General features: G+C 45.4%; 4 protein-coding genes across 8 annotated transcripts in view; all 4 read left to right on the forward strand.

Moving 5' to 3' along the window:
• Positions 1-13,189, forward strand: part of crebbpb (CREB binding lysine acetyltransferase b) — a 65,057-nt gene extending 51,868 nt beyond the window's left edge. For all 4 annotated transcript variants that reach the window (XM_080776891.1, XM_080776893.1, XM_080776894.1 and 1 more), the window contains 10 exons: positions 771-848; positions 1,611-1,678; positions 1,781-1,931; positions 2,476-2,622; positions 3,173-3,286; positions 3,896-4,061; positions 5,014-5,181; positions 5,406-5,570; positions 7,992-8,273; positions 9,268-13,189. In XM_080776891.1, coding sequence (XP_080633017.1) covers positions 771-848; positions 1,611-1,678; positions 1,781-1,931; positions 2,476-2,622; positions 3,173-3,286; positions 3,896-4,061; positions 5,014-5,181; positions 5,406-5,570; positions 7,992-8,273; positions 9,268-11,601 — 3,673 coding nt within the window. In that variant the 3' untranslated portion in view covers positions 11,602-13,189. The remainder of the gene's footprint in view (positions 1-770; positions 849-1,610; positions 1,679-1,780; positions 1,932-2,475; positions 2,623-3,172; positions 3,287-3,895; positions 4,062-5,013; positions 5,182-5,405; positions 5,571-7,991; positions 8,274-9,267) is intronic.
• The window catches only part of LOC308324687 (CREB-binding protein-like), a 133,646-nt gene extending 114,565 nt beyond the window's left edge, over positions 1-19,081 (forward strand). The window contains exons 2-3 of one of the 2 annotated variants that reach the window (XM_080776896.1): positions 16,080-16,172; positions 17,215-19,081. In XM_080776896.1, coding sequence (XP_080633022.1) covers positions 16,127-16,172; positions 17,215-18,308 — 1,140 coding nt within the window. In that variant the 5' untranslated portion in view covers positions 16,080-16,126 and the 3' untranslated portion in view covers positions 18,309-19,081. Of the gene's footprint in view, positions 1-16,079; positions 16,173-16,207; positions 16,608-17,214 lie in introns of those variants that run through there. The other variant, XM_080776897.1, reaches the window with a different exon arrangement.
• A 991-nt stretch (positions 19,082-20,072) lies between these two features.
• On the forward strand, positions 20,073-23,180 carry LOC308323285 (heat shock protein 75 kDa, mitochondrial-like; the record flags this gene model as incomplete). The annotated part of the gene is made up of 4 exons (XM_080775008.1): positions 20,073-20,243; positions 21,603-21,803; positions 22,400-22,482; positions 23,145-23,180. The coding sequence occupies exons 1-4, from the start codon at positions 20,120-20,122 to the stop codon at positions 23,178-23,180; spliced, it is 444 nt and encodes a 147-aa protein (XP_080631134.1). The 5' UTR covers positions 20,073-20,119.
• Positions 23,181-24,117: 937 nt separating this feature from the next.
• trap1 (TNF receptor-associated protein 1) overlaps positions 24,118-25,580 on the forward strand; it is a 55,311-nt gene continuing 53,848 nt past the window's right edge. The window contains exon 1 of the mRNA XM_080775658.1: positions 24,118-24,293. Coding sequence (XP_080631784.1) covers positions 24,170-24,293 — 124 coding nt within the window. The 5' untranslated portion in view covers positions 24,118-24,169. The remainder of the gene's footprint in view (positions 24,294-25,580) is intronic.

Here is a 25,580-nt window from a genome sequence, read left to right on the forward strand (position 1 = left end):
CGGACGAGATCATGAGCCTCTACGGGGGACTGGGCATGTGTGTACACACACACACACACACACACACACACACACACACACACACACACACATGCAATGGCACGGAATCTGACTCGGGCGTCTTTAGCTCTCTTCCCCGCTGTCATGCACTATAGCCACGGCTAAAAGTTGTGTGTGTGTGTGTGTGTGTGTGTGTGTGCGTACACACATGCCCAGTTCAATGCGGGGACCTGACCAGAGACTATACGTCCGTCCGTCCGTCCGTCCCCCCGTGTGTGTGCAGCCTGCATCTGAGACGGGCTAGACTGTATGTTGTCATGCGGAGCGACGCGGCGATAAATAAAATAATCATAGCGATATTGATTATTACAATGAACAAGCATAAACACACACCTGAACAATGTTGCGAAAAAATATTTTTTTGAATGAGACTTTCACCCAGTATTCAAGCTAAATGTGACACCAAAATAGTAGCATAAGTTGCTATGCTACCACGGCCACCAAGCCCGGCGAGCCCGCATAGAAGTCGTTGGGGAAAGCCCCTCGCCACTCTGACGTCAGAATCATGATAGCATTGTTTGATAGCAGTTCTTAGCTCCCGAGGGGCGTGTCAGCGGGCCTTTAAGGAACCCTGAGAGTCCCTCTATGCCACTTTGAGAACCGCTGGTCTAGGGCAATAAGTGGCTCCCATCGTCACAATGATGATTATTAAGGTAAATCCTCACTGATGATAAGATGAAAGTAAGACAGAATGTTTGTGTCTTTGGCAGGTATGTCGAATGTAAAGACTGCGGACGTAAGATGCATCAGATCTGTGTGCTGCACTATGACGTCATCTGGCCTTCAGGGTGAGTGCACTTCTTTATGCTTCTGAATTCTACAGTATAATATTCCACACAATCTACTCTACAGTAGATTGGTAGAGTCCTATCACTCTACAAACCTCTCTCCTTCTGTCTGACCGGGTTGTTCTCCTCGGTGCGTCCAGCAATTGATATGAATTTGCACACGGCCACTGATCGTTACTATGTGCCGACACTCAGGCTCCCAACGTTCAAGCTGTTTCTTTGGAAACTCTGTTTAATGCTACGGCCGGAGTTTTCACCGTTGCTGCGGGGTCCTCATAGTACTCTTTGGTGCCAACAGCGTGATCGTGCTTACTCACTGATACAATGGAGCACAACGTTTGTGTTTGTGTGTGTGTGTGTGTGTGTGTGTTCACTCATGTGCACATGCATGCGTGTCCACTTGACGACCATCTGCCTTACGACTGCAGAGAAACATTGTGTGTTTATGTGTGTACTGTATGTGTGTGTGTGCGGACTCTCAAGAGGTCCGCGAAGCATTTGCTGCGGTCGACCTACCTCAAAAATATATTATGCATTCACCTGATTGATGCTAATAGTTGCTACTACAACTACTTTCTTTAGAGATGTTCACTAATACAAATGCAATGCATATGTACACAGCACATAACCCAAAGTCTGCAAATAAGTTTGAGTGTGCATATCTCTGTATGGATGGACTAGTAATATATTATATTATAATAGAATCTTATCGACCACTTTGAGCAAGCCGTTTCAACATTTCCAATGTCTCTCTTCTTCCAGATTTGTTTGTGACAACTGTCTCAAGAAGTCTAACAAAACAAAAAAAGAGAACAAGTTTTCAGCCAAAAGTAAGTCTGGTGAATTACCGTATGCATAATGTAAAACCATCGATCCTCTTCATGACATGGGCGGCCCAGGGTTATCCCTTACCGTGTTGTTGTGTTCGTCAGGACTGCAGACCACCAGGCTGGGCATGTATATCGAGGACCGAGTGAACAAGTACTTGAAGAGACAGAACCACCCGGAAGCAGGCGAGGTGTTTGTGCGGGTGGTGGCCAGTTCCGACAAGAACGTGGAGATCAAGCCTGGCATGAAATCCAGGTAAGTGTTTCAAATGCCGTTTTGTAGGTCCTTGTATCAAGTCCTTAGACTATATAAAAGTCAACTGATGTTTTCCACTTCTAAGAAAGATAGTCCATCTTACTGCTTTTTTAATGTAATATGACTTGGTTTTGCAGGACGTATATGTTACAGTCGAGCCGCATATACGTGTTATTATACAGTAGTTAACAAACTGAAAGGGAAGATTTTGAACAATGCAAAACTAAAAGTAACTAAAACTAAATAGATTTGCATGTAAAATCATCTTCATTTTAGCTTTTCCAGCATCATCGTCATCATATGATGGTGGAAAAATGCTTGCATTCTTTCTATCCCTTTCAGCTTCTCTAAAACAGGGCTTTCCTCATATACACTATAAAAATAATGCTAAGACCAAAACTAAATAAAAATTAAAGGTATGCATGCACTCGTAAACCTAACAAACAAACTCCAAACTGGAAAAAAAACAAAAAAACTACTACTATATATTTTAAAAACATAACTTGACCAGTATCCAACTATCTCTTGCTCTCTCTTGGCACAGGTTTGTGGACTCAGGCGAGATGGTGGAGACCTTCCCATACAGAACCAAAGCACTTTTTGCATTTGAGGAAATCGACGGCGTTGACGTGTGCTTCTTCGGCATGCATGTGCAGGAGTACGGCTCCGAGTGCCCCTTCCCCAACACCAGGTAAAGTGTACTGTAAAGTATTGTATACTTTACTTGACTATTTCCAATACTTTTACTTCTACTCCTAAAGTAAATATTGTACTTTTACTACATTTTTTGAAAAGTTACTTAGTTTAGTTCACTTACTAGTTACTTTGTAGATTTTGATTATTATTACAAAACATACATTAACCACTTCAGCCTTATAAGCTTTTCGGCCATTTGAAAATAGCCGCGATGCGATGTGATGCATTGTGAGCTTGTAGATCTACTATTTTCAAAAAAGACTGGAAATGGTACATTCTGCATAGTGAGTACTTTTGGGCAGACTTTTGGTACTTTAAGTACATTTTGATGCCAATACTTTTGTACTTTTAGTCAAGTACATTTTGAATTCCGGACTTTTACTTGTAACGGATTAGTTCTACATTGCAGTGTTGATCCAGCGACCCAGTAAACTATGGTGATACTGGCCCAGCCAGCCAGGCGGGGAGGTCTTTGGGCTTGATTGTTGGGTTTTTGCCACGTTGTTGTAACCTGTTCTGTTCTCGTCCCGGGCGTTTTCTTGCAGACGTGTTTACATATCATACCTGGACAGTATTCACTTCTTCAGACCCCGTGGGCTACGGACTGCAGTCTACCATGAAATCCTAATAGGGTACCTGGAATACGTGAAGAAACTGGGGTGAGTGGAAGAACAACATGACGAGTCACACAGATGCGTCCTCAGGTCTAAAATCGACACAATCAGTGCCGGAAGTTCTTCAAAATAGTAGCTCTGGGGTGCCAGAGTAAAAGCGACCATGTCTGATCGCTTTTACTCTGAAACCCACGACCCGGAAACAATCCACTAAAAAGGTTTACTTTACATTGCTAGCTTACATTGCGATCATTTTAATTTATACGATATATGATCCAAAAAGCGTTTTTATATTTTGCGGGAGAGACGGACGAGGAGCAGAAATGAAGCGCCAGTATATCGATCCGTTCAAAACCACGGAGAGCGCCCTGGATTAGGAGAGACGAGTCATTCTTTCCGCCGCGCTAACAGCTAAGTCAACGGTAAGCTAATTTGAGTGCAGAGCGTAGCATACGGTAGCCGAAAGGCGATTAAAAAAAAAGGAAAAAAACAGAATATTCTTATCTCGCCCGGTATCATTGAGGATGCGCTATAGGACGTCTCAGGACGTCCTATGTACACGTCGATTGGGACCCCTAGGACGTGTGACGGAAACGGTTAATGGTGTTTTCTTGGCTAGAGCCAGAGTGACACATGGTGTCATTTCCCCTGCAGGTATGTTATGGGCCACATCTGGGCCTGCCCTCCCAGTGAAGGAGATGACTACATCTTCCACTGCCACCCTATCGACCAGAAGATCCCCAAACCCAAGAGGCTGCAGGAGTGGTACAGAAAGATGCTGGACAAGGCGTTTGCCGAGAGGATCCTACAGGATTTCAAGGTCAGGCCAATGACCGTGTGTCGAGGACATGCGTTAACTTGTGTAGTTTTGTGTAAGGCACGGTCATTTTTGTTGTATATGGCACATTTCAACAAGGCAATTGAGTGTGCTTTACACAGACATCAAGCAAGGCAAACGCATTTATACAATGGCAGTAGGATGCATAAAACAAAAGAAGTTCAAATGAATAAAAGTAAGTCCATCAAAGGCAATAGCAAACAGAAAAGTATTTAGTTGTGTTTTAAACATCAATTGGTTCCAGATATGTGGTGCATAAAAACTAAATTGTGCTTCCCCACGTTTATTTTTGGATTTGGGGACAGAAAGCAGACCTTTGGATGGTTCATGATAGATCAGAAATGTATTTTGACCGAAAACCCTTCAAAGCTTTATAGACCAACATGTATTTAGATTGGGCCTTTTGACTCCAAGGCTTTCAGGAAGAAACAATAAATACACAGGGAAGACATTTGAATATTATAACCACACCTGGGGGTCTATTTGAGTAATGCTAACTCCATAGACACAAACAAAACGGTATCAAAGTACAAAAATCATGCCACTCCATGGAAACAATTCAGGAAAGAAAATAAACTGCATTGACAAGATTTTAGGGTTTTCAAAGCACTGGCCGTGGGTTTGTCACTGGATTTATATTTCCCCAGACAATTGGTAGGCAGATATCGTCTGCAACACGACACTACATATGTAAAAGAAATGATTATGGGACATTTTAATGTATCATTTAAAATGTGATCTGTTTTGAAGAGTTGAAGGCTTACCAGTTTGACAAAAATAAAATAAAAATAATCAACTGGAAAGGTGTCGACGTGACCTCATCTCTGTTTAAAATGACATTTTTTGTGATGCAACGTGTCATGCAGTGTAGCTGACATTAGTGTGCGGGTTGTACTTAACCTGACGCAAGGCTTTTTTTTTTGCACGCGTGCAGGACATTTTCAAGCAGGCAACGGAAGACCGAATAACCAGTGCCTCCGAGCTGCCCTACTTCGAAGGAGACTTCTGGCCCAACGTCTTGGAGGAGAGCATCAAGGAGCTGGAGCAGGAGGAGGAGGAGAGGAAGAAGGAGGAGCATACGGCCTCCTGCGACACTCCAGAGGTAAGATGGAGGAACATGAAGTGAACATCTAAACACAAACAGTCAATATGCTGAGAGAATAACAACGCCCTCAAGTCTTCATTATATAAAAGCTTTCAGCAGCCACTCAGACTTTGTATAACCACTCTGTTTAATTGCATAACCTCATCTCGTCGCTTGCACGTAAGCCATGGCCCTCCGCGACGCCCGCCCTGCCGCACTCATTTATTCTTTTTTCTTACCAGGGAGGAGTGCAACCCGACAGCAAGAACGCCAAGAAGAAGAACAACAAAAAGGCCAACAAAAACAAGGGCAGCGTGAGCCGAGCCAATAAGAAGAAGCCTGGGATGCCGAATGTAGCCAATGACCTGTCCCAGAAGCTCTACGCCTCCATGGAGAAGCATAAAGAGGTGGGAGATTCTGAATGGATAAAAAAACGTTAAACGTACTAATGAAGTACTCGTTCGGGGCGTGCCCGCCATTCCGTATGTGTGCCAGCCATTTGGAACGCCTGCCTGTATGTATGGAGCTGGCAAGTTCTGGAGAAACGCTCATCCAATTCATAGATAATAATAATTCAACTTTATTTGTATAGCACCTTTCATGACATGAAATGCAGCTAAAGGTGCTTTACAGAGCAATAGAGAGAAGAAAAGCAAAGGCATAAAACCACATTCAAATAATACAGTGAGGACATGAATAACACTTTTAAAAGCTCAACTAAAAGCAAGAGTGTAGAAATATGTCTTGAGCTGTGCTTTAAAAATGTCTACAGAGGCTGCCTTTCGAAGGTATAGTGGGATTTGTTCCATGCCGTTGGGGCCTGTAGAAGCAGAAAGCTGCTTCACTGTGTTTTTTAGTTGCCATTTTTAGGCACATCATGCAGACCAGCAGTGGAGGACCTGAGGGGCCCGTTTGGGACATATCTAGGCAGGCAGTCAAGTAGGTAGGAAGGTGTGAGACCGTTGAGAGCTTTATAAACAAGTAAAACCATTTTAAAATCAATCCTGAAAACAACCGGGAGCCGATGCAGTAAAGCTAAAACTGGAGTAATATGATGGATGAAATTGAAACATCACACTAGGCCTGCCTTATGTCAATGGTTACGTCCTTTCATCTGCACTGTGTACTGTACTCGAACTGGCACCATCTGGTATAGGACAGGTCATTCTGACATCTGTCGTTCAAGAAGCTTAGAAACAATAAACATACTAGTAAAGCACGAATGCCAATACATGTGTATAACTATATAAGTGTATATAACTCTATTTTCAGGCTAATCTTGTCTTATATTGTGCTCATCAGAGTAATGCTCAGAGTTATGCACACTGCTGTAGTGGGGGGGGGGGGGGTGACTATTGTCATGGCAGACCCCTCAACAAGATTTCATTTGTGCCATTTTGGTGATGATTGGAGCAAAACCCCAGCCAATAGGAACACAGGGGGGACGGTGCATCAGCAAATTATAGCCTGTCCCTATTGGCCATCTAGTATGCATGTTAACGATTGTGACGTCCACTGTCGACCCACACTCTATGCAATTTTAGGGTTAGTATACTAAACAAAACATTGTGAATTTGGAATACAGAGGCAAAATCAGAGGTAACAAAATCAAGGTTCAAGGATGTACTTTATTATTACATCTTGTGTACAGGTACATAAGAGTAAAACTTTTGGTGTTTTTGTTTGACGTCCTTCAGACAATGCAGCAGCATAGATAACAACAGAAAAAAAGAGGATAGAATAAAGAGTGCAAAAAAGAGCAAAAAAAGAGTATCAAACTGTATGTACATGTGCATGTTTTCCCTGTAGTAGAAAGCGATAACATGTAGAGGCTATTTTGCGTGGATATGAGGCGTGCCTTGTGTGATTTTGACTTTCTCATTGTTAGGGCCGATTCATACTCCTATTTTAGAGCCGAATAAAAGTCGGTTCGGCGCTGTAGAGCCTACAATTTGACTTAATTTGAGGTTCGGGGGGGGGGGGGGGGGGGCGGGTACCGTCCTAAAGTTGTTTCTTCGGTGCTACTGAAATTTTCTGACGAGCCGAAATCATTTCGGCACTACAGCGCCGAAACAGCGGTAAAATAGGAGTATGAATCGGCCCTTAGCCTTGTTGCGGGATATAAGTATCGTCAAAGATGGTCTATATATGAAGATGGGCGAACTCCATTGGAGCCACTAGAGGCGAAATGGTACACAAAGCCTACAAATGGTCTCCTAAATAAAGTAGGCATGGTTTGCTTCTCCCCGACCACCACACCTCCCCACCGACACACCTCCCCACCCCTCCCCGACCACCACACCTCCCCACCGACACACCTCCCCACCCCTCCCCGACCACCACACCTCCCCACCGACACACCTCCCCACCGACACACCTCCCCGACCACCACACCTCCCCACCGACACACCTCCCCACCAACATTCTTCCCGTCTCCTAATATTGTCCCTGCCCCCTTCACACAGATATGGGAAGTAAAGTCGAGTTTGTGCCTCTTGCTAATTTTCCTCTTGGGTATCGTCCCTCTCAGTGACTGTTTTTTTTTTCTTGCAATGTCCCGCCCCATATTTGCATACTGGGCCCTGGTTGGTTATAGCCTGGTTCCAGACGAATCTGGTTGGCTCGTCACCATTTCGGCCGTGAAGTCCTCCCACAGTTGTGAGGGGCCAGACTTAATCTGCCTGAGGCAATATGCATTGCAAAGACAGATGAGGCCTAGTAGTATCTTGGGTCATGAAACGTTTGAAAGCATTCGGTTGGTGAAATAACACATATATTTCTGTGTGACGTCACGTGACGCCACATCGTCTCTGCGGCTCCCAATCCAGGTGTTCTTCGTGATCCACCTGCACGCCGGGCCCTCCATCAACACGCTGCCGCCCATCATGGACCCCGACCCGCTGCTGGCCTGCGACCTGATGGACGGCCGCGACGCGTTCCTGACGCTGGCCCGCGACAAGCACTGGGAGTTCAGCTCACTGCGGCGCTGCAAGTGGAGCAGCATGTGCATGCTGGTGGAGCTGCACAACCAGGGCCAGGACCGCTTCGTCTACACCTGCAACGAGTGCAAGCACCACGTGGAGACGCGCTGGCACTGCACCGTCTGCGAGGTATGGGGAGGGGGGGATGCAAACATACACACGCCTGTATGGGGAGGGGGGGGATGCAAACATACACACGCCTGTATGGGGAGGGGGGGGATGCAAACATACACACGCCTGTATGGGGAGGGGGGGATGCAAACATACACACGCCTGTATGGGGAGGGGGGGATGCAAACATACACACGCCTGTATGGGGAGGGGGCGGATGCAAACATACACACGCCTGTATGGGGAGGGGGGGATGCAAACATACACACGCCTGTATGGGGAGGGGGCGGATGCAAACATACACACGCCTGTATGGGGAGGGGGGGATGCAAACATACACACGCCTGCACGTGAGTCATTTTAGTTTAGGAGGATCCATTGCTTTTAGTTTTGATGTTTTTGTTCAAAAATGAAAATAACATGCAAAAATTAGTCTTTCTGCCCTCAACCCTGGTACCATTAATAAAAGATCAAATTTAAAATGTATTTCTTCATGAATAAAATGTAATTCTGTCCATTCTGTATGGTAAGAGTATGTTAATAGAATATTAACTTATACAGTTGGTTGCATTTTGTCTCCCTGCTCTTCAATTGAGACAATTAGATTGTGTCAAAGGGTATTATGAGAGAAATACTTGATTTCTGACTGAAAAGGTTAGGGTGAAAGAATGCATGATTCATATTTACAAAACGTGTTATTTAATGTTGCATATTGAGCAAAGTAATTGATTTGTACGCACCATGAACTGTTAACACTGATCAACCCATAGCAGAGCTGCGTAGTTACCACGAGCAAAATGTTAATAGCCTGAATTAATATAATATATTGACCACATATACTTTTATTAGTTTTATAGTTTTATTTTATTCTTATTTTAGTTTCTGTTAACAAATCATGTTTTCCCTTTTTATTTTAGACATACTTTTAGTTATCTACAGTAACCCTGGGAAAATAAGTTTGTATGATGTTGCTAAATGTTGCGTTCATCCATCCTCTCATTCCTCTCTCCAGGACTTTGACCTATGCATCAACTGCTACAACGCCAAGGGACACGAGCACCAGATGGTGAAGTGGGGCTTGGGCCTGGACGACGACAGCAACGGACAGAACTCTGAGTCGTCCAAGAGCCCGCAGGAGAGCCGGCGCCTCAGCATCCAGCGCTGCATCCAGTCGCTGGTCCACGCCTGCCAGTGCCGCAACGCCAACTGCTCCCTGCCGTCCTGCCAGAAGATGAAGAGGGTGGTGCAGCACACCAAGGGCTGCAAGCGCAAAACCAACGGCGGCTGCCCCGTGTGCAAGCAGCTCATCGCACTGTGCTGCTACCACGCCAAGCACTGCCAAGAGAACAAGTGTCCCGTTCCCTTCTGTCTGAACATCAAGCACAAGCTGCGCCAGCAGCAGCTGCAGCACCGGCTGCAACAGGCGCAGATGATGCGGCGCAGAATGGCCACCATGGCATGCCGGGGGATGCCCCTGCCGTCTCCACCTACCTCAACCGCTCCCGGAACACCCAACTCCGGGCAGCAGCCCTCCACGCCCCAAACTCCCCAGTCTATGCCCAACCAACAGCAGCAGCAGCCCCCCAATCCAGCCACCATGGCCCAAGGCTTCCCCAACAACGGTCGCAGCAGCCAGCCTCCCACACCGGTCCCACAGGGCAAACCGGGGCCTCAGTCTTCCCCTCTCCATCAGCAGCAGTCGCCCCTCCCCAGCATGCCCCCGCAGCAGCAACAGCCACAGCAGACGCCGCCTCCACCACTACCGCAGCAGCAACAACAACTACCACCACCACAGGGCCCACTGGCAGCCATGAAGGTGGCCAGACAGATCGAGATGGTAGCCAAGGCCAAGCAGCAGCAGCAGCAACAGCAGCAGCAGCAGCAAAATTACCCGATGAACGGCGTGCCCATGAACCACCCCCGAATGGTGGGACCCATGGCAGGCCAGATGCAAATGATGCAGGGGCCACGGGGCCCCCAGGTGATGCAGGCCATGCAGCAGGGCCAGTGGGGTGCAGGCATGCAGACACCCATACAGAACCCACCGGGACCCCAGCAGCAGGTGCCTCCCCAGCAGGGCCCTATGGCCCCTCAGCCGGGGCCTCAGGGAACCCCCATGGCCCAGCAGGGCCCGCTCATACAGAGACCCATGATGCCACAGCAGCAGGGCCTCCAGTTGCCCGGTGTCATGAACCCCCAGGGACCCTCGCAACCGGGCATGACGCCCCAGCAGCAGGGCATGCCCCGGGGAATGCCTGGCATTGCTGGCAACATCGCCCCCAACGCGTTACAGGACCTGCTGCGCACACTCAAATCCCCCAGCTCCCCCCAGCAACAACAGCAGGTCCTCAACATTCTCAAGTCCAACCCCCACCTCATGGCCGCCTTTATCAAACAGAGGACAGCCAAGTACCAGGCCAGCCAGCCTCAGGCTCAGCAGCAGCAGAGCCCTCAAGCCATGCTGGGTGCCCCGCCAGGGATGCAGGCCATGGTAGCTATGCAGTCGGGTCAGGTACAGAGGCCGGGGATGCCGCCTCAACAGCAGCAGCCTCAGCAAGCGGGACCCCAGGGAATGCCCCCTATGGGCCCTCAGGGACAGATGATGAATGCTGCTCACAACGGCAACCCCCAGCTGTACCGCAGGCAGCTGCTCCGCATGCAGCAGATCCAGCTGAATCAGCAGCAGGCGGCCATGCCTCAGGGCCATGGGCAGTTCCCCCAGCAGCAGCAGCCGGGGCCGGCTAGCTACTCTCAGCTTCGTATGCAACAGCAGATGGCTATGCAGGGAGGCGGGGGGCCCATGGGCCAGCTTCCTCCCATGGCCCAGATGGGCCAGCCGGGCATGGGCATGGACGGGGCCCAGAACATCCTCCAACAGCGCCTGCTCCAACAGCAGCAGCAGCAGCAGATGTTGAAGCAGCACATGGGCTCTCCGACGCAGGCCAACTCGATGAGCCCTCAGTCCCACATGCTGCAAGGCCAGCCCCAGGGTGGGGCCCACATACCCGGCCAGGCCATGGCCAACGCTCTCGGGAACCAAGTGCGGTCCCCGGCCCCGGTGCAATCGCCCTGTCCACCTTCACAGCAACCCCCGCATTCCAGCCCCTCCCCACGAATACAACCCCAGCCTTCTGCCCAGCATGGTTCCCTCCACTCCAGCTCCCCTCACCCTGGCCTCGGAGGCCCAATGCCAGGCTCCATGGAGCAGGGACACATGGGCACGCCGGAGCAGAGTGCCATGCTCCCACAGCTTAACACACCAAATCGAGGTGGGTTAAGCAATGACATGAATATGGTGGGAGACACCACGGGAGACACACTAGAGAAGTTTGTTGAAGGATTGTAGCATTTCATGAGATGAATAAAGGCCTTCATCTGTGTTTTCAAACCAAGACATTTTTTGTACTTAATGATGTAAAAAGTCTAAAGAAATGAGTCACAAGGCCTATGGACTGTGAACGTTTCCTTAAACCAAGGGACTGCGTTTTCTTCCAACATATGGAGGGACTTGAATAATTGCTGTTTAAAAAGAGGACAATTGAGACACAAAGAATATATTTTTTGGTTCAGACCAGATTTGAAAGAAGTTTGTCCTGGTCTTTGTGTTGTTTTAATTTGTTTTTTTCCTTCTAAGTTGTTATGCTCTGGTATGATTTTTTTTTTATGAAACTTCCCAAAACAAAAAAGATTATTTCATTTTAAGATTTCTTTTTTTCCTTCCTTTTTTTCTTTTGTACCTTTGCAGAACGATTAGCATTTTTGTGTTGATGACTGTAAAATACGTTGTTTGGGGGAACTTTTCTTTTTGCCAGGTTTCACCTCTTGCTCCCTTACTTCATTCCTGGCTAATTTATTCTAATGCAGTGTTTCTCACCGTCTAGTCTGGGGACATGGTGTTCCATTTGGACCCCTGGTGGACCCTGGACCCGATGCTGAGAAACGGTGTGCTAATCTACAATTTTTCAAAAGGACATGCCTTTCGGGAAGACATACTTTCTTTCCTGTTTGCAGAGTCTATGGGAGATTCACATATTTGTATAGAACTAGGAACTATTGCACACACCGAAACACGACATGATGCAGGGGTGCAACAAACCTGCACTTGGGCTTGAGCCTGATTTAGTTGCGTGGCAGTGTCTCGCACAAAAATAGCCGATCTACAAACTCGCATAGTGTCACGTCACGACGAATCAATTTTAAGGACATGATGAAAATAACTACACATTGAGGGAAGAAACAGTTGTTTTCCCCTGACTCCTCACGGAATACATCCTTGCCTGGTCCAAAGACCGAATTCAATGCAACTGCATGCAGCAACAAAGGCCATTAGTAAAATATTATTTTAACCTTTTACATATAACATTTTGGTGGCTCTAATTAGGCGCACGGCACTGGCACGCAACTAAAGGATAAATCGGCCTGTAATTTATATGTAGTCGCATGAGCGTCTCACAGACACCTTTTTCTTCTCAGTTGAATATGTCATTGTTATCATGCGACAACGTATAAATGAGCCTTTAAAGCTTGTTCACTCAAAGGTGCCGGAATGTTTATTTTTACTGGCTTGGACCCAGTGTTTCTGTCTTGCAGATGTTTAGAAAAAGAAAAATGACGTTGCTTTGTTTCTCCTTGGATTGAAAGAAGTTCTCATGAAGGACCTGAAGCCCTCTTTATGCCCGTGGTGCGATAGATACGACCCGTCAGACTGCTGATCCCTGTTCAGAGAGAGTTCTGTGCATCCTCTTATTTCTTTCTCTTCTTGCATTAAACTTGAATTGATGGTGAACTGTTCTCTAATGTAAATCATGCAGATGGACAATACTGTAAATATGCAAAAGCAAAAAAAAGAAAAGAATGAGAGCAATGTACAAACTGGCTAAAATGGCTCATTTCGTACTTATATACCATATTGTTAAATAAACCTGTGTGCAACAGAGTCTCTGGTTGTCTGCCATTTATTTGAATTCTCTCTCTCTCTCACTTATATATATATATGTATGTGTGTGTGTGTGTGTGTGTGTGTGTGTGTGTGTGTGTGTGTGTGTGTGTGTGTGTGTGTGTGTGTGTGTGTATGTATATATATATATATATATATATATATATATATATATATGAATAAAGTGCCTGGTGCTGGGAGTCTGGTGCAACACACAGGGCCTGACCTGGTGAGAGCAGGAGTGGACCTGGTGAGATGTAGGAGGGGCCTGGACAGGAGTCAACCCACAGAGCCTAGTTCTTCCACACGCCAGAATGGTACCTCCCAGTCCCGCAGAGTAGTTCAGGAGGAACGGATTGTGTGGCCCTGGTTTTTCCCTAATGGGACTGATCGAGGGTAGCTACTGGGACGTAAGTTGGGACTTGATCACCCCGGCTGGGTCACCTGAGTGAGGGGTATGATGTTGGGAGACTCGAAACCCAGATGACCTTGGGATACATCACTGAGGAAACTTTCATATATTCTCAATTAATTGTGCATAAAGTGAAGTATTTAAAACCGTTTTTTGTTAATCTTGATAATTATGGTGTACAGCTCATGAAAATCAAAAAGTCCTATCAACAAATTAGAATATTTTACGAGACCATTTAAAAAATATTTTTTTAAACTATAAATGTCGACCATCTGAAAAGTATATTAATGTATGCAGTCAATGGCCTACTTGGTCTGGCCGGACTACTTTTGAACAAATTATTTCATCAGTGGGGCCGGGCGTGGCATGGAGGTGATCAGCCTTTGTCACTATTGGGATGTTATGGAAGCCCAGGTTTGTTTTTTATTACTTACTCCTCTTCGTCCCCTATGGGATATAAGGCTTCAATGAGCGCTCTCCATTGCATCCGATCCCTGGCAGTATGTTGCGCCTCTCCCCAGGACAGGTTCATCTGTTCCAGCTCCTGCGTCACAGTTCTGTGCCAGGTAAGGTGGTCTTGGGCCTCCCAGGTTTTCTTTTGCCTGGTGGTGTCCATCTTAAGGCCACCTTCGTGATGCAGTCCTGCTCCATCCTCAGTACATGTCCTAGCCATCTCAGGCGTCTGTGTGTAATGTCCTTGGTAATGCTCCAGCTCCCTGTTTGTTTGTACAGATCATTGTTTGATATTTTATTCGGCCAAAAGATCTGACATATACGTCTGAGGCATCTGTTGTGGAACACTTATTTTCTCCTAGTGTCTGTTTTGACCACTCTCCAGCTCTCAGAACCATACAGCAGAACAGACTTGACATTGCTGTTGTATAGGAGCATCTTCGTTTTAAGGCTATATTGTTTTGATCTCCAGATGGATCGGAGTTGGGAGAAGGCACCCTGAGCCTTTCCCAGCCTTGCTTTGATGTATTTTGATGCTCCACTGTCCTTACTGATGAGGCTGCCCAGATAAGTGAAATCTTCCACAAACTCGAGTGGTATTTCATCGACAAGGATGGGTTGTGTGGGGGTAGAGTTCACACACAACACTTGTGTTTTTGAGGTGTTAATACCGAGTCCGACCTGTCTGGCGGAGGTGTTAAGCCTGTCAGTTTTAGCCTGCATGTTGTGGTTTGTGGATAGGAGAGCAAGATGGTTTGCTTTGATAACAGCCGTAAATGCATTTGTATTGAGTCATGTCTCACACCTTCCTCTTGACAATACAACCTAGATTCTCTGGGGTTCAGGTCAGGCCAGTTCGCTGGTCAGTTAAGCACAGTAGTACCATGGTCAGTACACCAGTTACTAGTAGTTTTGGCACTGGGCAGGTGCCAAATCGAGCTGGAATGGAAAAATGCGCATCTCCATGAAGCTTGTCAACATACTGAAGCACAATGTACTCTAAAATGATGGCTGTGTTGAAACCATTGTGTTTTCACTGTCAGTGGATAAACACCAGCAGATAACATGGCCCAAATCATCACTGTGTTTTGTCAAGTCCAGTCTCAACACAACCTACCAATCTATTCTGATATTTTACAGCACTGTGTGCCCCCGTACATTGACAAGCTTTATGTTGATGCTGATCTTCCTTTTCAGGCAGCACTTGGCACCTGCCCACAGAGCCAAAACTACTGGTGTACTGACCATGGTATTACTGTGCTTAACTGACCAGCCAACTGGCCTGACCTGAAACCCACAGATAATCTAGGTTGTAGGCTATTGTCAAGAGGAAGAGACATGAGGAAGAGACATGTCAAGAGACATGAGACACAGATATTTCGACACCCCTAAAAATATATTCTAATTTGTTGAGATAGGATTTTTTGATTTTCATGAGCCGTACGCCATAATCATCAAGATTAAAACAAAAAAGGTGTTAAATACTTCACTTAAAGCACAATTAATTGAGAATATATGAAAGTTTCACTTTTTGAATTATTTTACTGAAGAAAATGACACAATATTCTAATTCATTGAGATGGAGCTGTGTGTGTGTAGAATTGTGTATGTGTGCGAAAATGTTAGTTTTTGACCTTCAAGGATCTTCATATACTTTGAACACATGATTGATTGAAAATGTTATTTAGTGTGTAGAATGACTACAGTTCAAACGACATCAATTCAAAAACGGCTACTGATGATAATACCAGAAAATTTGTTTACATCAGTGTCCTCCGTTTAGAACATTTAAATGCGTACCAAATGACAAATCTTACTCTAGAGTCTAAGGTACAAATATACATTATGTCTTAATGTAATTTTAATTGCATAACTTAATCAATTAATGTACACTTTTTTGCCAGTTGTAAATTATTCCAACCACTTGACTATGCTGCTGCGACTGACGTCATTTCAATGCGTCCGACCGGGTCCTGCTGCAGTGCTAGTCCTCCGTCGCACGGTTGGTTCAGCGTGTTGTGTGATATATATTTGGAATTAGGCTGACAGAGGTCATATTACGATACAAACATGGGGGCTCCTCGTTCTCCGAAAAATACAATATTGTCTGCAGCAGGTACGTGACATTGTGTTTGTGTCAGGGAGCTTAAAACTAGCCTAGCCGCTGTCTAGCTCTGGTCTGTTACTCTCGACTTCCGGGGCTCGCAGGAATGCAGACCAGCCTCTCGTCTTTAGTGTAAATAAAAAGAACGTTTTTGCTACTCACTGAAACAAAGGCGGGTTGTGTCAATAGAAAGCCTACTTTCCTTTAGTGGAAGCACTCTGCGCACCCCACCACACGTATAAACGGTACTTTTTGGCCCAAAGGGGATTTTGTTTCCACCGGGAAAATATCTTTAGTTACTCCACTGCGCCTTTACTTCTTTCTCCGGTGAAAAAAAATCCCTTTCTGCCCAAATAAGTACGGTTTATACGTGTGGTGGGGGGCTCAGTCAGAGTGCTTCCACTAAGGAAAGTAGGCTTTTTAATGAAACAACCCGCCTTTGTTTTGGTGAGTAGCAAACACGTTATTTTTTATTTACGCTAAAGACGAGAGGCTGGTCTGCGTTCATTCGAGCCCCGGAAGTCGAGAGTAACATAAACATAGCTAAGCTCTAAATGCAACGCATTAGAGCTATGGACCAGAGCTTGCCACTGTCTGATGCTGTGCAATCATCTGAACTGAAAATATCCCGTGCAAACACCTACTGTAGCTTAGCTAGTAGCAGAGTAATTCTCTGGCAGTGGCTAGTGTCTGCGGGGACTGCCCAGCACAGCTGTTTTTTTATGTTTTGATTAGGTGTGCTGTGTGCAGTGATGCTCGTTTGAAGCAGAGCCATAGAGTAAGACAAGAGTTGAGGGGGCAGAAAACAGCCCGGTCACGTGATTAATGCATTCCGTAAACTTCTGGTTCAGGCCTTTGTCACTATTCGCCAATAGAAGTCTATGTAGACGAGCTACCATTGGACTGGCCCCATGAAGTGAACAGAGTTGTCGTAACTCTGTCTTACTCTATCGCTCTGGTTTGAAGCACGGGTAGAGGGCTATTAAAACCAATCAGATTTCTTCCTCAAAACTACCTGTGGTGTAATTATTGTCAAACATCTGCATTACTCAAGGCCGGCGCCTCAGCATCCAGCGCTGCATCCAGTCGCTGGTCCACGCCTGCCAGTGCCGCAACACCAACTGCTCCCTGCTGTCCTGCAAGAAGATGAAGAGGGTGGTGCAGCACACCAAGGTCTGCAAGAGCAAGGGCAACGGCGGATGCCCCGTGTGCAAGCAGCTCATCGCACTGTGCTGCTACCACGCCAAGCACTGCCAGGAGAATATCTGTGCCGTTCCCTTCTGTCTGTTAATCAAGAACAAGCTGCGGCAGCAGCTGCTGCAGTACCGGCTGCAGCAGGCGCATCTTGTTCAGCTTGTTCAGCAGCCCCTGCCACCTCCACCTACCTCAACTGCTCCCGTCACCCCCAACTCCGAGCAGCAGCCCTCCACGCTTCAAACCCCCCAGCCTATGCCCAACCAGCCCCAGCAGCAGCAGCCGGACATGACGCTGCAGCAGCAGGGCATGCTCCGGAGAATGCCTGACAACATCGATCCCAACACAGTCTATGATCCCAACGCATTTCAGGACCTGCTGCGCATACTAAAATCCCCCAGCTTCCCCCAGCAACAACAGCAGGTCGAGGCCATTCTCAGATCCAACCCCCTTATGATGGTCTCCTTTAAAACATTTATGAAAGCCAGGAACCAGGCCAGCCAGCCTCAGGCTCAGCAGCAGCAGAGCCCTCAAGCCATGCTGGGTGCCCCGCCAGGGATGCAGGCCATGGTAGCCATGCAGTCGGGTCAGGTACAGAGGCCGGGGATGCCGCCTCAACAGCAGCAGCCTCAGCAAGCGGGACCCCAGGGAATGCCCCCTATGGGCCCTCAGGGACAGATGATGAATGCTGCTCACAACGGCAACCCCCAGCTGTACCGCAGGCAGCTGCTCCGCATGCAGCAGATCCAGCTGAATCAGCAGCAGGCGGCCATGCCTCAGGGCCATGGGCAGTTCCCCCAGCAGCAGCAGCCGGGGCCGGCTAGCTACTCTCAGCTTCCTATGCAGCAGCAGATGGCTATGCAGGGAGGTGAGGGGCCCATGGGCCAGCTTCCTCCCATGGCCCAGTCTGGGCCCTCCAACAGCCCTGGCTCCAACAGCAGCAGCAGATGTTGAAGCAGCACATGGGTTCCCCAACGCAGGCCAACTCGATGAGCCCTCAGTCCCACATGCTGCAAGGCCAGCCCCAGGGTGGGGCACATTTACCTTTTTCTCTTTGCAGAAGGAATTGCATTTTTGTGTTGACTGTAAAATATGTTGTTTGGGGAACTTTTGTTTTTACGTACATGCGTAGTAATTTATACGTAGTCACATGACCGTCTCACATCAACACCTTTTCGGTTGAATTTACACCAGTGTCATGCGAAGACATATAAAGGAGCCTTAACGCTTGTTCACTCAAAGGTGCCAGAATGTTTATTTTACTGGCTTGGACCCAGTGTTTATGTATTGCAGTTGCAGATGTTTGGAAAAAGAAAAGTTACATTGCTTTGTTTCTCCTTGGATTGAAGGACCTGAAACCCTCTTTTTGTCTCGTTCACTCAAAGGTGCCTTAATGTTTATTTTACTGGCTTGGACCCAGTGTTTGTCTTGCAGTTGCAGATGTTTAGAAAAATATATATATATGTTGCTTTGATCTCCTTGTATTGGACCTGAAGCCCTCTTTTTGCCTGTGGTGTGTCACACCAGTGATGGTCAGACTGCTGATTCCTGTTCAGAGAGTGTTCTGTACATCCTCTATTTCTTACGTTCTCTTTCATTAAACTTTTGACGGTGAACTGTTCTCTAATGTGACAGATGGACAATAGGCCTACTATATGCAAAAAAAGAATGAGAGAAATGTATAAACTGGGTAAAATGTCTCATTTCGTACTTATATTGTTAAATAAACCTGTGCAACAGACACTGTCTCTGGTTGTCTACCATTTCTTTGAATGAAATATAGATATTTTTCTTTCTGATTTGTATAAGCTTGTGCTTAAGTCCGTTTTTGACTTCAAGGACTTCATATCCCTCAAACTCTGCATTCTGTCTGAATGTAATTTTAAGTGGATAGCATTTTAGCAGCATAACTCATCAATTATTGTACACAACCAGATGAGTAGTACGTATTACACTGCCAAAACAATAATATTATACCATCTATCTATATAAATGCACCAAGTCTGTCTACGTGTGTAATCCACGTAACTCGAAAACAGTTTGCCCCACCGACTTCAAATTCGACACACATGTTCCACACATAGACTGTAAAAATTCACACCACCACAGGGTGTGCAGTGCCCGGTGTCGAATCGGTCGGACCCACGGTTGTTCAGAACCATCCCAAAACGGCCTCTGCCCGGGCTCTTGACAGAGCCCCTGCCCATGGTCCATATATGGAGCTGTCCTGTTCCGACCATAGACTGTAAAAGGTTCCGACACCATTCTGACGTCTGCATATACTCTATATTTATTTGGGCTTGCCTGACAAAGAACTCCATATATGGCCACTAGGGACCCGGGTGGGCCATGCATTTCCAACTTGCATCGTTCCAAGTAGGCCAGTGCCTGGGCCCCGCTGTAGAGGCGCCAACTCATAATATCTGGGTCGGGCATGCATTTCCAACTTGCATCGTTCCAAGTAGGCCGGCCCCACAGGCTCTAGTCTATCTATAAAAGTAATACGGTGTTATGAAATATATATTACTCTTTTAAGGAGTAATATGTCATTGTCATAAGTAACATATTACTCTCTTGAGTTATATTGCCCAACACACCATGGTTATTTCATATTTTTCACCAGGCATATGAATAGTCTCTATGCTGCTACTGACGTCATTTTAATGCGTCCGACCGAGCCCTGTTTGTTCTCCGTCGCTTCAGCGTGTGAACTGTACTGTACTGTACTGTGTTGTGTGCTGACAGTGAGTGTAGGTCAAACCAACATGTCTCGTTGTCTGAAACTGTTCCACTTCGCTCTGGGTTCTTCTCAAAGAGCCAGCAGCAGCAGGTTGTTATCGTGTGGACGTGGTGTGAGCAGCAGGACTCTCACCAGCTCCTACACAGCAGGTACGTGACGTTGTGTTTGTGTCAGGGAGCTAAAAAACTAGCCTAGCCGCTGTCTGATGCTGTGCTATCATCTGAACTCTTGCAGCAAGACTGTCTTGCGTTGCTAGGTTTGTCACACTATAGTTCATTCATCACATGGTGGTTTGAATCTTTAAGGCTGCCTATTACAACATGTCACTGATAGATGCCACTGTCATTCTTCCATATTGTACATAAACTCCTCCGTATTAAACTGCAATCCTGAAGGGTATGTTGATATAATATCACTAGCACAGATCTACAGTGGGTTTTGAAAGTGGTCTCGCTGCTCTTCCATTGAGACATTTAGAATAGATCAACCATGTCATGTAGGAGAATCGACTGACAAGTAGTACATTATTTTATTTGCAACAAATACTAGTTTTATTTTTAAAATATATAATGGGATGAATCTAGAGTTCCATTGACATCCCATTTATCCAAATTGCATTTCCGATCAGCTTAAACTCACCAACATTGCAGCTGTAGGCCTAGATTGATATCCTCTTTCAAACAGCAATTTGTGTTTGTTGTGTTTGTTTTATAAAATCACACCTGTGTGAACTGAGTGGTGCAACTCTCCTCTCTCCTCCCTCTCTCTCTCTCTCTCTCATTTAGCAGGCAACAGTACAGCACTATCTCTCTCTCTGTTTCTGCCCCACAGCGCCCCTACTGGTACTAATAGTCATACTCGTGCTCATTAACATCACATAGGTGGGTGAACACGGACATTTCTGTTCCTTGGAGTGGTTGCACCACTCAAAAAAACAACACCAGCGTAGACATGTTATGAGCTACTTTCTGTCAAGAAATACTGTACAGGTGATTCTTCTTCCAAGTTGCAGTTTGGAAGCGCTCTAGATTCATCCCATTATAAAAAATCTAGTGTTTCAAATTCTCGAGACCCAGGGTTCGAATCTAGTATGACATTTATAGACTGACACCACGCTAGACAGGAACGCCCACAAAATAATGTCACATCTTTCAACGTATGGCATAATCGCTACTCAATATTGTTTTGGAAATGCCGCAAATTGCATTGCAGTGAACGAGAGCAAATCACAATTTCCCCCGGGGGTCGGCGGAGTCACAGCAGTACGCCCTGAATGCGCGCCGTGGTGTCAGTCTATAGATTACACTCGGTGTTACAAAGGTTATATTAACTTTATTTTTAGTGTGTTACTACTATTCACTATTTTTTTTTTGGAAAATGTTTGACACATTTTAAGCTTTTAATGCTTTATTACAATATTTTATGACATTATTATTATATATTAAACCGATTAGTTTTATGTATCTCTTGTTGCACCCCTAGACTTTATCTTGTTCTCCTGTCATCAGATGCGCGCCACAGGCAGCCTCAGCAGCAGTTGTGGTGCAGCAGAGCCAGGCTGTGGAGCTCCCAGCAGCACCCTGGGCTGGGTGTGAACCAGTGCTCTCTCTACAGCACCCAGGAGGCTGAGAAGAAAGTCCCAGAAGAAGAGAAGGTCCCCGAAGAAGAGCCCCTGCACACCATCATCAGTGACACCGAGAATGTACAAGGTGATGGAAATGGTCATCATGCACCCGTGGATCATCCTTGTTGGCATATGCCAGACATGACTCGTTAAAACCTGTGAAAGCATCCGTGTCATTTTAGATTTCTTTGGCTATTAGCACATATACAAGCTCATAGAGTGTAATTTTCTTTGCCGCACTATGACCTTAGATCCGATTTATTTATTTATTCAAATGTGTGCAATGTCAGCACGAAAACAGCATGGTTGTTAATCACACCTGTGCGCAACCTAACACATGCACACACACATGCACATATTAACTGTATATATGGTGATTTAGGGTGTGCCAGTACAGAGAAACTGTCATTTCTCAACCGTATCGGACGCTGGGCGGAACTCCAATTATTACATAATTGTATAACTTTAATCGTAATTATTTGAGATAATCTCAATTGATTTTTCATAATCGTTTACAAACGCATCACGATGTGACGTGTTTTGAGCTTGTAGATCGGCTATTTTTAAATCCCGGTTTGGTACAGTTACAGTTACCCGTCTCCTTCGCGAGAGGACATAATATCATTCAAAATGCACTGTAGCTTTGACGTCAGCATTAACATTGCTTCCTCGTCCTTCTAGGTACTTTCTCCAAACATGAGTTCCAGGCTGAGACCAAAAAGCTGCTGGACATTGTTGCCAGGTCCCTGTATTCCGAGAAAGAGGTGAGAATGGGGAGGGTGCTGGTTTACATCAATCCTCATGCTATTTTGAAAGGTGCGAGGCATGTTTCCCAAACATTTTTAGGTTTCCTACATTTAGTTTTTCCTTATTATTTTTCATAAATATCAGAAGTTAAAAACAATGTTTTCCAAAAGAATTCCATGAAAACGATAAAAAAATAATTTTAATAATTTGCCAAAATAATTTGCCTCCCAAAATAATTTGCCTCCCAAAATAATTTGCCTCCCAAAATAATTTGCCTCCCAAAATAATTTGCCAAAATAATTTGCCTCCCAAAATAATTTGCCAAAATAATTTGCCTGCCAAAATAATTTGCCAAAATAATTTGCCTCCCAAAATAATTTGCCAAAATAATTTGCCTCCCAAAATAATTTGCATCCCAAAATAATTTGCCTGAAGCCCTCTTTTTGCCTGTGGTGTGTCACACCAGTGATGGTCAGACTGCTGATTCCTGTTCAGAGAGTGTTCTGTACATCCTCTATTTCTTACGTTCTCTTTCATTAAACTTTTGACGGTGAACTGTTCTCTAATGTGACAGATGGACAATAGGCCTACTATATGCAAAAAAAGAATGAGAGAAATGTATAAACTGGGTAAAATGTCTCATTTCGTACTTATATTGTTAAATAAACCTGTGCAACAGACACTGTCTCTGGTTGTCTACCATTTCTTTGAATGAAATATAGATATTTTTCTTTCTGATTTGTATAAGCTTGTGCTTAAGTCCGTTTTTGACTTCAAGGACTTCATATCCCTCAAACTCTGCATTCTGTCTGAATGTAATTTTAAGTGGATAGCATTTTAGCAGCATAACTCATCAATTATTGTACACAACCAGATGAGTAGTACGTATTACACTGCCAAAACAATAATATTATACCATCTATCTATATAAATGCACCAAGTCTGTCTACGTGTGTAATCCACGTAACTCGAAAACAGTTTGCCCCACCGACTTCAAATTCGACACACATGTTCCACACATAGACTGTAAAAATTCACACCACCACAGGGTGTGCAGTGCCCGGTGTCGAATCGGTCGGACCCACGGTTGTTCAGAACCATCCCAAAACGGCCTCTGCCCGGGCTCTTGACAGAGCCCCTGCCCATGGTCCATATATGGAGCTGTCCTGTTCCGACCATAGACTGTAAAAGGTTCCGACACCATTCTGACGTCTGCATATACTCTATATTTATTTGGGCTTGCCTGACAAAGAACTCCATATATGGCCACTAGGGACCCGGGTGGGCCATGCATTTCCAACTTGCATCGTTCCAAGTAGGCCAGTGCCTGGGCCCCGCTGTAGAGGCGCCAACTCATAATATCTGGGTCGGGCATGCATTTCCAACTTGCATCGTTCCAAGTAGGCCGGCCCCACAGGCTCTAGTCTATCTATAAAAGTAATACGGTGTTATGAAATATATATTACTCTTTTAAGGAGTAATATGTCATTGTCATAAGTAACATATTACTCTCTTGAGTTATATTGCCCAACACACCATGGTTATTTCATATTTTTCACCAGGCATATGAATAGTCTCTATGCTGCTACTGACGTCATTTTAATGCGTCCGACCGAGCCCTGTTTGTTCTCCGTCGCTTCAGCGTGTGAACTGTACTGTACTGTACTGTGTTGTGTGCTGACAGTGAGTGTAGGTCAAACCAACATGTCTCGTTGTCTGAAACTGTTCCACTTCGCTCTGGGTTCTTCTCAAAGAGCCAGCAGCAGCAGGTTGTTATCGTGTGGACGTGGTGTGAGCAGCAGGACTCTCACCAGCTCCTACACAGCAGGTACGTGACGTTGTGTTTGTGTCAGGGAGCTAAAAAACTAGCCTAGCCGCTGTCTGATGCTGTGCTATCATCTGAACTCTTGCAGCAAGACTGTCTTGCGTTGCTAGGTTTGTCACACTATAGTTCATTCATCACATGGTGGTTTGAATCTTTAAGGCTGCCTATTACAACATGTCACTGATAGATGCCACTGTCATTCTTCCATATTGTACATAAACTCCTCCGTATTAAACTGCAATCCTGAAGGGTATGTTGATATAATATCACTAGCACAGATCTACAGTGGGTTTTGAAAGTGGTCTCGCTGCTCTTCCATTGAGACATTTAGAATAGATCAACCATGTCATGTAGGAGAATCGACTGACAAGTAGTACATTATTTTATTTGCAACAAATACTAGTTTTATTTTTAAAATATATAATGGGATGAATCTAGAGTTCCATTGACATCCCATTTATCCAAATTGCATTTCCGATCAGCTTAAACTCACCAACATTGCAGCTGTAGGCCTAGATTGATATCCTCTTTCAAACAGCAATTTGTGTTTGTTGTGTTTGTTTTATAAAATCACACCTGTGTGAACTGAGTGGTGCAACTCTCCTCTCTCCTCCCTCTCTCTCTCTCTCTCTCATTTAGCAGGCAACAGTACAGCACTATCTCTCTCTCTGTTTCTGCCCCACAGCGCCCCTACTGGTACTAATAGTCATACTCGTGCTCATTAACATCACATAGGTGGGTGAACACGGACATTTCTGTTCCTTGGAGTGGTTGCACCACTCAAAAAAACAACACCAGCGTAGACATGTTATGAGCTACTTTCTGTCAAGAAATACTGTACAGGTGATTCTTCTTCCAAGTTGCAGTTTGGAAGCGCTCTAGATTCATCCCATTATAAAAAATCTAGTGTTTCAAATTCTCGAGACCCAGGGTTCGAATCTAGTATGACATTTATAGACTGACACCACGCTAGACAGGAACGCCCACAAAATAATGTCACATCTTTCAACGTATGGCATAATCGCTACTCAATATTGTTTTGGAAATGCCGCAAATTGCATTGCAGTGAACGAGAGCAAATCACAATTTCCCCCGGGGGTCGGCGGAGTCACAGCAGTACGCCCTGAATGCGCGCCGTGGTGTCAGTCTATAGATTACACTCGGTGTTACAAAGGTTATATTAACTTTATTTTTAGTGTGTTACTACTATTCACTATTTTTTTTTTGGAAAATGTTTGACACATTTTAAGCTTTTAATGCTTTATTACAATATTTTATGACATGATCAAA

The sequence above is a fragment of the Protomyctophum bolini genome (assembly GCF_963924005.1).
Source record: "Protomyctophum bolini genome assembly, chromosome: 11".
In the NCBI taxonomy this organism is placed as follows: domain Eukaryota; kingdom Metazoa; phylum Chordata; class Actinopteri; order Myctophiformes; family Myctophidae; genus Protomyctophum; species Protomyctophum bolini.